This window comes from Lacerta agilis, chromosome 17 (assembly GCF_009819535.1).
Source record: "Lacerta agilis isolate rLacAgi1 chromosome 17, rLacAgi1.pri, whole genome shotgun sequence".
NCBI lineage: Eukaryota > Metazoa > Chordata > Lepidosauria > Squamata > Lacertidae > Lacerta > Lacerta agilis.
The window spans coordinates 4833333-4847068 of record NC_046328.1 but is presented as its reverse complement, the minus strand read 5'-3'; the positions used below and the strand labels follow the sequence as shown (position 1 = coordinate 4847068).

Genomic DNA, 13736 nt, shown 5'->3' with positions numbered 1-13736 from the left:
CCAGGGGTCAGCAAACTTTTTCAGCAGAGAGCTGGTCCACTGTCCCTCAGACCTGGGGGGGGGGGGCGGACTATATTTTGGAGGGGGGAAATGAACGAATTCCTATGCCCCACAAATAACCTGCATTTTAAATAAAAGCACACATTCTACTCATGTAAAAACACCAGGCAGGCCCCACAAATAACCCAGAGGTGCATTTTAAATAAAAGCACACATTCTACTCATGTAAAAACACCAGGCAGGCCCCACAAATAACCCAGAGATGCATTTTAAATAAAAGCACACATTCTACTCATGTAAAAACACGCTGATTCCCAGACCGTCCACGGGCCAGATTGAGAAGGCGATTGGGCTGGATCTGGCCCCCGGGCCTTAGTTTGCCAACCCATGATCTATACCATAAGACATTTGTTAGCCTTTAAGATATCACCACAAGACTCTTTTTTGCCCCCAGTCCTGGAACATTTTTCCAACACTCGAAAGCTGTGCTCATGTTGGAAATACAAAAAGAAATTGATTCCTATTCAAGGGCAAATATCAATAAAAGTATCTGAACTTTCCCCCGCTGTCTTTTAACTAGAAATGGCAGCTGCAGCTGCATGCAGCACAGCTTGGGTTCCTTACCTGCTCTCTGCATTCGGATTGATGCGCTCACATACAATGGTGGCAGTGGTCTGTGTCCTCCCATTGTCTACGTCTTGTTGAACTCCCCACTGGTCCGGATCACTGACTCGGATGTCTATTATCTTCACACCTGGAGCAGCCTTAATTCTACCAAGAAAACGACAGACACAGCGTTAGTTCTACATGATGCCTTTTGCGGGTAGGAGAAATCTCACAGAAGGCCCCAACGGAGGGTCTAGGAGCATACATTCTTAATTTTTTTAAAAAAATAATATTTATTAAAGGTTTTTCCAATTAAATTCAATTTACAATACATGATTAAATTTTCCAAACTCCCCTTTCTCTCACCAAGGGGAGCGTACAAAACAAACCCCCCTCTCACTGGGGTGATCCACAATTCTTTCCCAATTTAACCACTAACTTTGCACATATCATCTTTGCCTTTTCGACTTCCCCGATTCCCCCCCCCCCGGTTGATTTCCAAATTAACCCTAATTCACAGTTATGGCCAATTAATCCCCATATTGCTTTTCCTCCTTCTCACATTTTTCTTTATTAATTCTTTTACTAAATAGTTATTCATCTTACGCATCTTATTTATCATTATAACCTATCCTCTGCATTCACTATATTCCTGAACCTCCATTGCCTACTTCCAAATTTCATTACAACAACCCACTTTAAAATTAGTTTCATTTTAATTCTCCCCCCCCCCTTTCCTCCTATACTCCCTACAATTATATTTCTGATTCGTTAACCATTATCCATTACCCAACCATATGTCTGTACCGTAACATAAAGAGAATTTCCATAAAAAAACATTCATTTTTCAACCCACGCCCACCCTTTCAAATTCCAAAACCCCACAATCCTGGGAAACTGGCTTCTGCTCCTTTCTTATCTCATATGTCCTTGAAACTTTTCCATACATACATTCTTAATTTATGCCCCCGGGAACACCAACTGGCCCGCAGCTTCACAACGCGGGAACCTAAGTATTGTGAGAATGCACACACATTGTGTCTCTCAGTCTGACCTACCTCACAGGGCTGTTGTGAGCATAATATGGAGAGGAAAGGAAGACTAGGTATGCCACCTTGAGCTCCTTGGAGGAAAATTGGGAGATAAATGTAATTAATTAATTAATAACTGGAAAATGCACCCTGCTCACTATGCGCATTCAGGAAGGTGGGTGCTGAAGGCATCCAATAGCCTGTGGCTTACAGGAAAGTCTTGGTCTGAACTTATTATGCCCTTAACTGGGACCAGTTAAGAACATGTGTGTGTTAATTTATGACCCCCAAAACTGAAATAACCACATCTAAAAGGGAATGAATATTTGTTTCCTTCTGGAAGGAGCCTCTCACAATGCTGATCTCCTCTCTGGTTGGATTTAGCCTAATCGAGGAAGCTTTCATTCATTTCTCATAGAGAGCTCCCTTTCCCCCAGTCCTTATCCTGCAGCCTCGATCGACACCTTGCCCTCCTTCTTACTCCACTGGCTCCATGGAAGCTTAGACTAGCATTCAGCGAGATGCAAATCAGACCCTTGGTGGCTGTCCCTGGTTCCCTGGTTGGGCAAACTGCCAACGAAGACAAACCGCTCATTGAGTCAAGGAGCAGGTTGTTTAAATATTTAATCAGAATTAAAATGGAGCAAGCTGTGCAATCCACAAGGAACTACAGATGCAACCACTTTGAAGGAGAATAGATAGACACCCTGGTTCATAGATTTGCCTCTTAATGAGGCTTCATATGACAGAGAGAGGGAGAAGCCTCCATGTGACTGTAGTGGCTGCTGGCCCCAAAAGCACTTACATATAAACAGTTGCCCTTAGGGCTGACTGAGCAGAAGATTGGTTGTCCCCAGAATGAAACAGATCCCCTTGTATGTTTCAGGCAAATGTGGAAAATACCTCAAATGGTGGGATGATTTCAACATTTGAAAGAGCATTCCTACATTGGCATCATATTTTTATCCCTTGGATCACAGGGAGTGATCAACTCCCATGCTCTTAAGCAGAAACAGACCCAGTGGGCCTCTCTACCTTCTTTCTAAATGAGGGGGGTCACCCATGTTTTGAAGCCAGTGGGCACACCTGGAATTCTGAGAAAATACTGAGGGCACCAGTCACAAAATGGCTGCTGTAGGGGTGTGGCACAGCACAAAATGGCTACCGCGGGAGGTATGTAGTAGAGGCCAAGCAAATGCAGATAGGAACTAAGCAGGAAAAGCTAACAGTCCCTCGTGCATTGTGGATTTTTGATGGGGTATTTACTTTCACAGGCGCCATAGGCGGTACTGGCGGGCACACTGATACCCATGAGAGCTTTGGAATTCCCTGCTTTAAAATGAAGATGTTTCTAATGTTGTTTGCTATGCTGGTCCTGCCCTGGTCCGAGGGGGTGGGTGGACTCCAATTCATTTGGGGGGTTAGCACTCTTCTGCTCATCCCTCCCTAAAGTAGATATAGGCTGGCAGGGTGCCTGAGAGCAGAATCAAGATGGGTGGCCACTTAAGGTGGACTGTGGTATTTGTCCCAGTTCTGCTCGCATCCGCTTGGTACTTCACAGCATCCTGAGCTGCATCTGCTGATGTTAGGAAGAAGTTACTTCATATGGAAAGGCATCAAGACTAAGGAATCAAGCAAAGAATTTTTTAATGTTTTGTATAGTATGATAAGGGTTGTAAACTTACTATTAAATTATATAAATAAATAAGACCTGAGTGCTTTACTGTCTATCATACGGAGGCTTAAATCACCATATACCAATTTGGAATAGGGGTTTGATTCCAGTGTGGTGTAGTGGTTGAGAGCCAGTGTGGTGTAGTGGTTAAGAGCGGTAGACTCGTAATCTGGGGAACCGGGTTCGCGTCTCCACTACTCCACATGCAGCTGCTGGGTGACCTTGGGCTAGTCACACTTCTTTGAAGTCTCTCAGCCCCACTCACCTCACAGAGTGTTTGTTGTGGGGGAGGAAGGGAAAGGAGAATGTTAGCTGCTTTGAGACTCCTTCGGGTAGTGAAAAGCGGGATATCAAATCCAAACTCTTCTTCTTCTTCTTCTTCTTCTTCTTCTTCTTCTTCTTCTTCTTCTTCTTTTTCTTCCTTTCAAACATTCTTGTGGGGTCACCTCCAAATTCTCCTTTCTTTCTGATCATCTATTCAACTTAGTATTCACTACTCCATCAAAAACTATTTCAGGTTTGGTCCAAGTTCAGTTTCAGCTCTAAGTATATGAAATGGATTGGACTGATCTGCTCTTCTCCCCAAACCAGACTACCTCTTATCTATTTAATCTATTTTTTGATTGGCACAACCCGTGATAAGCAGCTCTCCCAGTTTTCTACAGCACCACTGCCACAAATGGCCAGTGGGTGGTACTGCAGCTTCCCAGCACTACAGGCGTTCCAGTAGAATTCAACTTGCTCCTCAAAAGCTGCCAACTGTGGCCTAGATACTCAATCTGAGCAACCTGCCACACAACCTATATTGAACTTTCAGACCATCCACCTGTCTCTGTCTCCCTGCCTACAGACACCAGCCCTCCCAGGCTGTCCACCCATCAGGTCATAGGGAGAGCGAAGATCTAGACAGAATTTGTTAGAACACACAATTTGCAGCAAAGCGCATAAGTCACATGGATTAGGTGGAAGCTAAGCATGTTTACATATTTCCCGTTGCCACCCATTGTGTGATTTCAGAGCCCAGTCCTTCGTCCCTAACAGGCTGGAGCCAATAAATGCTGACACTCCCATCTGCTAAAGCCAACTGCCGCGTTTCCCAGCCCTTCAGCCAGGATGCAATGCAACACATGTCTTGTCCATCCAAGGACACTCGGTGATACTATTTTTACTCAACTGGGCTTCTGAAGAGATTTGCTGACAACACGTCTCCTGTCAACTGGCTATTTGCTTCTGGCCTGCAGGGGTGCCGTCTCCTTACAGAAAACCTCCTGGGTTTTCAGCAGACATGCTTGCTTGTCTACTACAGATGAAGATTTCATTCACTGTCTTGCCAGGTTAGCATCATGCCAGTCCAGTAGTGGCTGGTGCAATTTGGGACTGGGAGGGTGGAAGACAGGGAGCCCAACAGCAGGTGGCGCCAGAGCCAATAACAGGAAGACAACTTGTTCTAGTTTTGCCTTCTTTCCCTCCCTGCTGAGTTTGGCAACCCTGAGACTTAGGAGGAGGAAGATAACAGACAGTGCCACCCCCTTGGCTCCGTTGGACGTAAGATGCCAGTAGTGGGAGCCAGGAGCGGGTTAGTATTAACTCACATGGTGCCAGTGAAGATGACTCTTTATTCAAAAGGCCAGGCCTACTGAGCACAGCAACTCTTCCCGGTAGCTCTTGCCCCAATGACACAATGTGTTCTCACAGTTCTCTAAGTCTCCTCCTCCCCGGTACTTTCCCAAGCAATCTGAGGCTCCTTCATCTTGTCTGTCTTTGCTCTGCCCTCTTCATACCTTCACTTCTGCCTCTAATTCTGGACTGCTCCCTACTGCAGCCTCTTCCTGCTTACTAAACTCTGTTACCTCTTCCTCATTGTCATCCCACCACCCCATCCCTGGGCTCTGTGCCTTCTTCCCTTGGCAGTTCCCTTGGGGGTTGCCCTGCTGCTGCCTCCCACCACTCCTCTGAATCCAGCCAGCCCATGACAGAAGACAGACAGGTGTGGCAGGACACCCTTTGGTCTTATGGACGAGCCTCCACTGGGTAGTTCTCCACTTGGTAGTCCCCTCATTTCCCAAAGCGCATGAACACACACATTACAATCTTTCTGGACACCAGAATTTAAGCACTGAATCTGATACATTATCAAACTGGGAGGTTCCACTTTTGTGCCACACTTGTGTTTTAGTCAAAAGCAGAGTAATGCAGGGGAGAATCAGTGAAATTCAGAGAGCGCCATCCAAACCTGTGATCAGAAACTGTTGGGGATAAGGACAACCGCCCTCAGGCAGCACAATCAGAAGGATTTGTGGACCTCACCAAGCCACCGCCCAACCTACCAACCTACCAACCTACCTGGAGAAGAGACGGTTAAGGGGTGATATGATAGCCATGTTCAAATATATAAAAGGATGTCATATAGAGGAGGGTGAAAGGTTGTTTTCTGCTGCTCCAGAGAAGCGGACACGGAGCAATGGATTCAAACTACAAGAAAGAAGATTCCACCTAAACATTAGGAAGAACTTCCTGACAGTGAGAGCTGTTCAACAGTGGAATTTGCTACCAAGGAGTGTGGTGGAGTCTCCTTCTTTGGAGGTCTTTAAGCAGAGGTTTGACAGCCATCTGTCAGGAATGCTTTGATGGTGTTTCCTGCTTGGCAGGGGGTTGGACTAGATGGCCCTTGTGGTCTCTTCCAACTCTATGATTCTATGATTTATTGCTCTATGGGTGCTCATGTGGCTTTGTATCAATGCACACAATTTGTACGTGCAAATGTTCTGCAAATCAGTATCCCCTCTCTCTCTCTTTTATGATGGTCTTTCCTATCATTTGGTGATGGTGATATGCAAGTGGCTTTCCACCATAAGGTCACTCCTTCACAGGAAACTGTCTGTGGAGCCTTGTGAAAGAGACCAAGGCATTTGCAGGGAGGCATGGGGAAAGTGGGGGGAAATTGTCAGGGAGGGTTGTGGGGAAGGGACAGGGTAATGTATGATCGAGCTCAAACAGGGGTGGATCTGATGTGAAATGAGCCAGACCTTCAGAACTAGCGAGAGTTCACATTTTGGACCTGCTACCTTGCAACATCACTAGCAAAAATTGCAATGATAACATGGAGGGGGGTCCTCTTTTCATACCTGCAACAAGGAGATCAAAAGCTTCCATTTATGGTTTTAAACAAGCCACAGTTCTACCTGATGCCCAAACTTGGAAAACTGTGGTTTCTTCAAACTCTAATTCAGTATTCCCCAGTTTGGTTCCCTCCAGATCTTTGAAATTACAACCCCCATCAGCCCCAGCCATCATGACCAATGCTCAGGGATACAGGAAGTTGTACTCTAACCAGGTTGGAGATTAGAAGGATTAGAAATGGCTGCTTCACTTGCTGTCCCTAACTAGAGCTTCATCAAACCACAGTTCCCTGTGTTTGTATGTCACAGGTAACTCTGTTTTGTTGAAAATCAGGTACAGAAGCTTCCAGTCTTCCCTTCACAGACATGAAAGATAGAGGAGAATATGCAACCCAAAGACTCACCACAGCTCACTCACATTGTAGAAACAAACAGGCTCCCAATTTTGTCTGAACTGGGCTTGAGAGCATTTTGTGCTCTCCCCCTCCCTTCCTGTCCAACACCTCCACAAAGCTTTCCTTTTAAAACTGTACCTGAATCACACATCATCACTCCTGTGAGCTTTTTTAATTTTTCCACTGCTGCTATTTTTATATAACCTTTTCCAGATGCATTGTCTAACTCCCCACCCCCCTTCCTCCTTGTCAGCCATGCCAGGATGCAGCAGGTATGAAATAGCTTATTAGGGCATTGCACTCTGCACAAACAGCATGGCTTTGGCAAACAAAGGGAAAGGAGAACCAGAACGCCTTGCAGGAAAGCCAAGAGGTGGATATTATGAAGCCAAAAGGGGACTTGAGCCCTCCTGTTTGCCAATTCCCCTGCAGAGCATAGAAGGTTCATCAAATTGTAGAATGCAGGGATCTTTTGTCCAAGGTGGGGCTCGAACCCACCATCCTGAGATTAAGAGTCTCATGCTCTGCTGACTGAGCTATCCCAGAAACCAGTGCAGGGACTGCATTTCCAAACCATCAGGAATTGGTTCTGCACAAGAGCACTCTCCTCTCCTGGTATTCAGAAGCATTGTTGACTCCAGCTGTAGAGGCAGAGCTTAGCCCATTTACTTGCAACCTGAGGTGAAGGGATAGATCCCCCCTCCCCACTTTCACATCTAGCAATCTGACCAGGCTGGCTGCTGAATCTCCTTTCAACCACTGGCAATGGGACATCACCCTCCACTGTACCAGAGGAAGAGGTGCAGAGCAGACTCACTTAAAGGCAATCGGCGGGATGCTGACATCTCCTGGTATCTACCGCCTAAGTCAGCTGTATCATTCTGCCTCATCAGGAGGGTGGCCCTGTAACCTGGGAGCAAACCCTGCCCTGGAGCCTGAGTTTTGCCCCTCCCAAGCCAGCCTCATGTACCCATAGCTTGGCACAGAAAGAGTGAAAAGGATTGGTCTGCACCTCCATGTACACCTGTGCTCCCCCAGCTTCCTGCAGAATGGCACACAAAGACAAAAGACTCCGGGTGGATCTACACACAGGGGGAATACACTATAAGTAAGTCAGAAATTAAATCATTATAATAAAAGAAAAGAAACACTATGTAAAAATTGCATAGAATTTTTTTGCTCTCTGTCGCCATCTGGTGTTGCATGTTTATAATGCATCCAAAGCACTGGGGTTTTGTTTTGTTTTGTTTTGTTTTACTAATGTAGCTGAGTCCTGAGTTGCAGCTTACACACCAATAGGGCTTTTTTCCAGCCAGAACTCACTGGAACTCTTTGGTGAGTTCCGCCACGTATTCCATCACTGGGCACAGCACTCTGTGTTGAGCGATGCAGGTTAGTGGCGGAGGGGTGGTTCGGTGCAGTGCGGTGGTGGCGGTGGGACGAGCGGGCAAAAAGTTCTGGCACCGTTTTTTCGGGGGGGGGGAAGCTTTGTATAGCAACATTCTAACATGCCACCCCCATCCCCAAGGCAAATACACTGACAAAGTAGGATAAAATGGGCAACAAAAATTAGAGGCCATGCTTGGTAAATAAGGACAGTTGGGCCACATGCAATTAATCTCTTGTAAACTCAAATTTTGATAATTTCCCAAGAGCCAGCCCATTGCAGCAGTCTAGAATTCTAAATTCTACTTGATGCTGAAGTTATGCTACATTATCTCAGACTACACAAATTCATGGAGGACATAACTGTGAATGGCTTCTAATCATGGTGGTGACTTTATTAGCTCCAAGATCAATGGTGGAATGCCCTGACTATTAGTTGTCAGGGATAACAAATGGGGGAGCTTGTGTCCTGCTTGCGGTCTTCTTGGGGGCATCTGCTTGGTTACTGTGAGAACAGATTGTTGAACCAGGTAGATCCTTGATCTGATCCAGCAGGGCTGTTCGGTCTTTAGAATCAGAAGAAAATGTTAAAAGCTATTCTACTAAGCTTTGGGGATACACTGATATAATTAAGAACCAAAACTGGAATGTCTCCAGTGGAAATGAAAGTATTCTGGAGTTCGTATAACCTTTCTTGAAACTGCTCCAGAGCCCCCCAACTCAAGGGACTCCAGTACTATCTGGAGAGCATCAGATTGGGGGGAGGCTAATCGAAACTATCGCATTTCAGAAGATTCTTCAAGATTTCTTTCCAAGCACAGCAGTGACATTCTCCTAAGGGACCCTCTTGGGCCCAGAATTGACGGGCAAGTTTATTGCACATATAATATTCAGAGTCGAGAAAATCTGTAGCTAAATTATAATTTAAACAAGGTTGAGAGATATCCTCGTTTGGAATGATTTAGTCTTAATTGCTAATACAACAGAACCCTGGTGCTCAATGAAAAAGTTTCATCACGTCATGGAACACGATTTAAGTGCTCTGCCCAGGTATGAGAAAAGCTGTCACGCTGCTGAGACTTCGAGAAAAAGAAACGTCTTTTGCATTATTAGACAGGCAATACCATCGTGCGTCTTCTTGTGTCAAGCACTATCTCTGCCGTGAGGAAGTTACAGAAGAAAATCCGCACTCTGTATTCCGGTGTTGCGTTTGTGAAAATGTATGCAAAAAAAGGTTTCTTTATCCTGGGTGGACAGTCTTTTCCCCCACCAGAGCCACTTTTCCTCAGGGATAATCCATTGAGGGCTACGTTCCATCAGTGGGCAGGAACAAAGACAGAGGTGGGTGGAGCCACATCCAAAAGTGGGTGTGGTCTCTCTCTCTCTCTCTCTCATCCCCTTCTGACACACATTATTTCTCTTTCACCCATTCCCTTTTCTTTCACTCTTCCTCCCCACCCAGCAGTCTGCCAGATGTGAATTGCTCTCGCCAGAAGTCCAAACCAGTTTGAAATATACTCGGAGTCAAGTGTGAGTTTCATGCTCTTTATTCAGCTCATAGTAGTGAGGAATGCAGTTCCCCCAAAACGTTTGCTTTATATACACTATTTAAACAATGGGCCCCACGTGATTGGCTAATTCCGGGATACTCCTGTATGCAAAATCAGAGTGCGGATTCACTTCCACCTGGAGCTGGATTGGGTGGCTCCTGCGGACCAACCAGACTGCTGCAATCTCAATCCTATTGTTCTGGGACCAGTCAGACTGCTGCATTTTGGATCCTATTCAACTCAGTACATAACACAGTTGCTTGTGGAGAGCTTTGGAAATTAGGCTGAGAGCCACAAGATGTCCATGCCTGCTTGATCCTTTCTTAATCACTGATTGTTTGGCAAAAAGAGGGCATCCTATATATTTTTCCTGACCACAGCAGCAGGAGCAAGCAGGGTTCTAAATCAGGCATAGGCAAACTCAGCCCTCCAGATGTTTTAGGACTACAATTCCCATCATCCCTGACCACTGGTCCTGTTAGCTAGGGCTCATGGGAGTTGTAGTCCCAAAACATCTGGAGGGCCAAGTTTGCCTATGCCTGCTCTAAATCATACAGAGCTATGCATGCGGTGAAGGCTCCTGCCTTCGAACCATCTCTCCCAATCCATTGAGGGTGACGAGGCCAGGCAACGAGGAAGTGACAAGGGGGCGCAGCCACCAAACAGAGGCCCACTCTCTCTGGGGTTTCTAATCCAGAGGTAGGGAGCATTTTTCAGCCTGAGGGCCAGACTTGGTTCTGAGAAACCCCTCCAGGGGTCACGTGTCAATGGTGGGCAGGAACAGAGGCAGAAGTAGGAGCAACGGTTAACGTAGATGTTGCTTTCATACAGCAGGCTAGCTTCTACACAGCCTCCTCCATCCAGGCAAGTGACAGCAGGACTTGGGGTGAACTAATTCAGATTAGTGAATTCAAAAATCTCTGAATCACACCTGAAAATAGCTCCTAGAAATTCTAGGTGAACGGGGGGGGGGGGAGTATGGCAGAATTTTGGGCAATTTTTAATTCAGTTCGATTTATATTTTTATTCCACCATACATACACACACGGTTTTCATCGAATTTAACTGTGTTTGATAGTGGCCATTGCAGTTACTATTTTTAGCTTTTGGGGGGGGGATATGATGCTCTTTAAGCTTCATTATCACTTTTTTTGAGAAATAAATAAAGCAATTGTTCACATTCCACTGTGGAGCGGGGTTAAGTATACTTTAGCAGAGCAGCTTGTAAAAATCCTGGAGGCTGAGGGCATTTGGAATGTGGAGGACCAAATTCAACTGGAATGGAATTATTTTCCTTTTTTTTTTTTTGGAGGGGGTGAACTGGAACTGATTCCTTTTTCAGATGAACTTCCCAAGCACTGGGCAAGAGTCATTAGCTGAGTTCAATAACACATTCCAGCCAGGCACAGCCATCTAATGGGTTCATGAAGCATAGCTAGTGCGGGATGTGAGCTGGGAAGAGCCCCAGGGGCCAAACAGAGAGCCCTGGAGGCCCCCATTTGGCCCCCAGGCCTGAGACTCCCCACCCCTGCACTAACCGCTTGAGGGCAGCAATGAGGTCGAGTGATAGATAGATGTTTATTCGGCATTTGCGCCCATCATACGATACAAAACAGAACAAACAAACGAGAATCAAATAAAACAACGGCACCGTACAAGCCGCAAATAAGGTAACACAACTCACAAGGACCAATGTTAACATTTCCGTAAAAAACATTGCTCCACCAATCTCGGTCCCCAGCTCCCACCTGCCTCCCTTCTCATTTATAAGCAGCAGAGGGCTGCCTCTCCCTTAATCTCAGCGATCCCCTTGCAGAACTCAGCCGGAGGAGGATGGGAACAAAATTAGCATGAGTTGGCTCTGCCTGTCATTGGCTCTGGCACCACCTACTGTTGGTCTTCCTGCCTTTCCCCCCTGCCAGTCCCAAAGGGCACCACCAGCCACTTCTTGAGGGTTTGAACTAAGGCCCAGATAAAGTGGTCATCTTCCCAGTGGCTGCTCCGGCTGCTGTCAAGGACACTACGAACGTGAATGTAGTCAAGTAGACTTAGAGCAACATTCTAGTTCCAGTGCGATAGGTTGTTAGCCGAGGCTGTTACGTTTCTGCTGACAGCTTGCATTTTGTTGCAAAGTCTTGTTTTTAAATTGGATTTGATACCATTGTGTTTCCTTCGGTTGCAATTAAATATATTAATTCTTCGTGGCCTAGGGCCGAAGGAGAGAAACAGAAGCAGAAACTAGAGAGTTTAATCAACTGGTTAACGCTAATGGGATTGCAGCAGAATCCTATGTGAGTTTACTTAAAAGTAAGTCATGGGGAACTAGGTAGCTGCCTCATACTGAGTCTGACACCGTTGCTCCAGCGAGCTCAGTACTACCGACACTGGCTGGCAGCGGCTCACCAGGATTTCAGACAGCGGGCTCTCCCAACCTTCCCTGGAGATACCAAGGACTGAACTTGGGACTTTCTGCACAGTAAAGTACAAACTTATTAGTGCATTGTAGCCTTTCCCCACTGTGTACATCTCAGTATGTTCAATGGGGCTTACTCCCCAGAAAGCACACGTAAGGTTGTGGCCCAAACCAACTAAATCTGGATACATTTTGATACCGGGGTGGGGGCTGTGATTCAGATGAAAATGCATACTCTTTGTTTATATTATCACAGAGCTGAAGGAAGTCTTGAAAGTCATTTAGTTAAGCCCATGACTGATGAAGGGAACCTCTGCACTGGCTGCCCATTGACTGCTGAGTCCTTGTATTAATTTGCAGACTGCTTAACAACATAGGTCCAGGGTACCTTAAAGAGCAGCTCAACTCTCCTGTCCCACCGAGATCACAGAGATCATCTGCAGGAACATTCTTGGTCATCCCCCAAGATGGTGAGACTCATTTGACATAGACACAAAACCGAGCCTTGAGTGTCACCTACCCAGTCCTTTCAAATGCTCTGCCAGCAGGGATTCCGCAAGCATGTTCTATCCTAACCTTTAAACTATATGCTTTTAAAAAACCCACTATGCTGCCAGATTTATGCAGGCAATTAAGAAAGCAACACCTGTAACAGTTAGCTAGTGATCTGCGATTCAACATTTTTACATGTCTTTTATTGTATATATCTATAGATAGACAATTGGGACTCGGGTGGCACTGTGGTCTAAACCACTGAGCCTTGGGCTTGCCAATCAAAAAGTCAGCAGTTCGAATCCCCGCAACTGGGGTGAGCTCCCATTGCTTGGTCCCAGCTCCTGCCAACCTAGCAGTTTGAAAGCACGGCAAAAAGTGCAAGTAGATTAATAGGTACCACTCCGGCGGGAAGGTAAACGGTGTTTCTGTGCGCTGCTCTGGTTTCGGTGTTCCGTTGCACCAGAAGCGGCTTAGTCATGCTGGCAACATGACCCGGAAAAACTGTCTGCAGAGCAGACAAATGCTGGCTCCCTCAGCCTGTAAAGCGAGATGAGTGCCACAACCCCAGAGTTGTTCGCGACTGAACTTAACTGTCAGGGGTCCTTTTACCTTTACCTTTATAGATAGACAAACAGGCAGATGATGATAGATAGAAGATAGATAGATAGATGATAGAGATAGAGATAGAGATAGATAGATAGATAGATAGATAGATAGATAGATAGATAGATAGATAGATAGATAGATTTGGGGGTATTGGGTGTAATGATACCTCTGTTGGGAGACACCGTATGCTCCTTTGGGGGTAGCTTATCCACCTTTGGTCCCCATCCTGCACTCAACTCTCACCTCACAGGCTCCTAGAAAATGTCAGCATGCTACAGTGGTCACACCCCAGGAAACAACTTTGAATGGCCAGCTAAACCAGATGAGGGAAGCCGATGGGTCTCAAACCCTCAGTGAGTTAGGGACTTCCCCTGCTGGTGAATTGAGCAGACGAGACCAATACTGGGTTCAGTGGTCAAGAAGGCAGTTTCTGCATGTGCTGTAGAGGGAAGTGAGGGGC

The 13736-nt window shown here is 46.1% G+C and overlaps 1 protein-coding gene across 1 annotated transcript in view; it reads right to left on the bottom strand.

Annotated features, from left to right (window-relative positions):
* Positions 1-13736, bottom strand: part of LOC117061831 (transmembrane protein 132B-like) — a 349705-nt gene that overhangs the window by 199605 nt on the left and 136364 nt on the right. Inside the window, 1 exon segment of the mRNA XM_033174812.1 lies at positions 625-771. Within this exon segment, the coding sequence (XP_033030703.1) occupies positions 625-771 (147 nt within the window).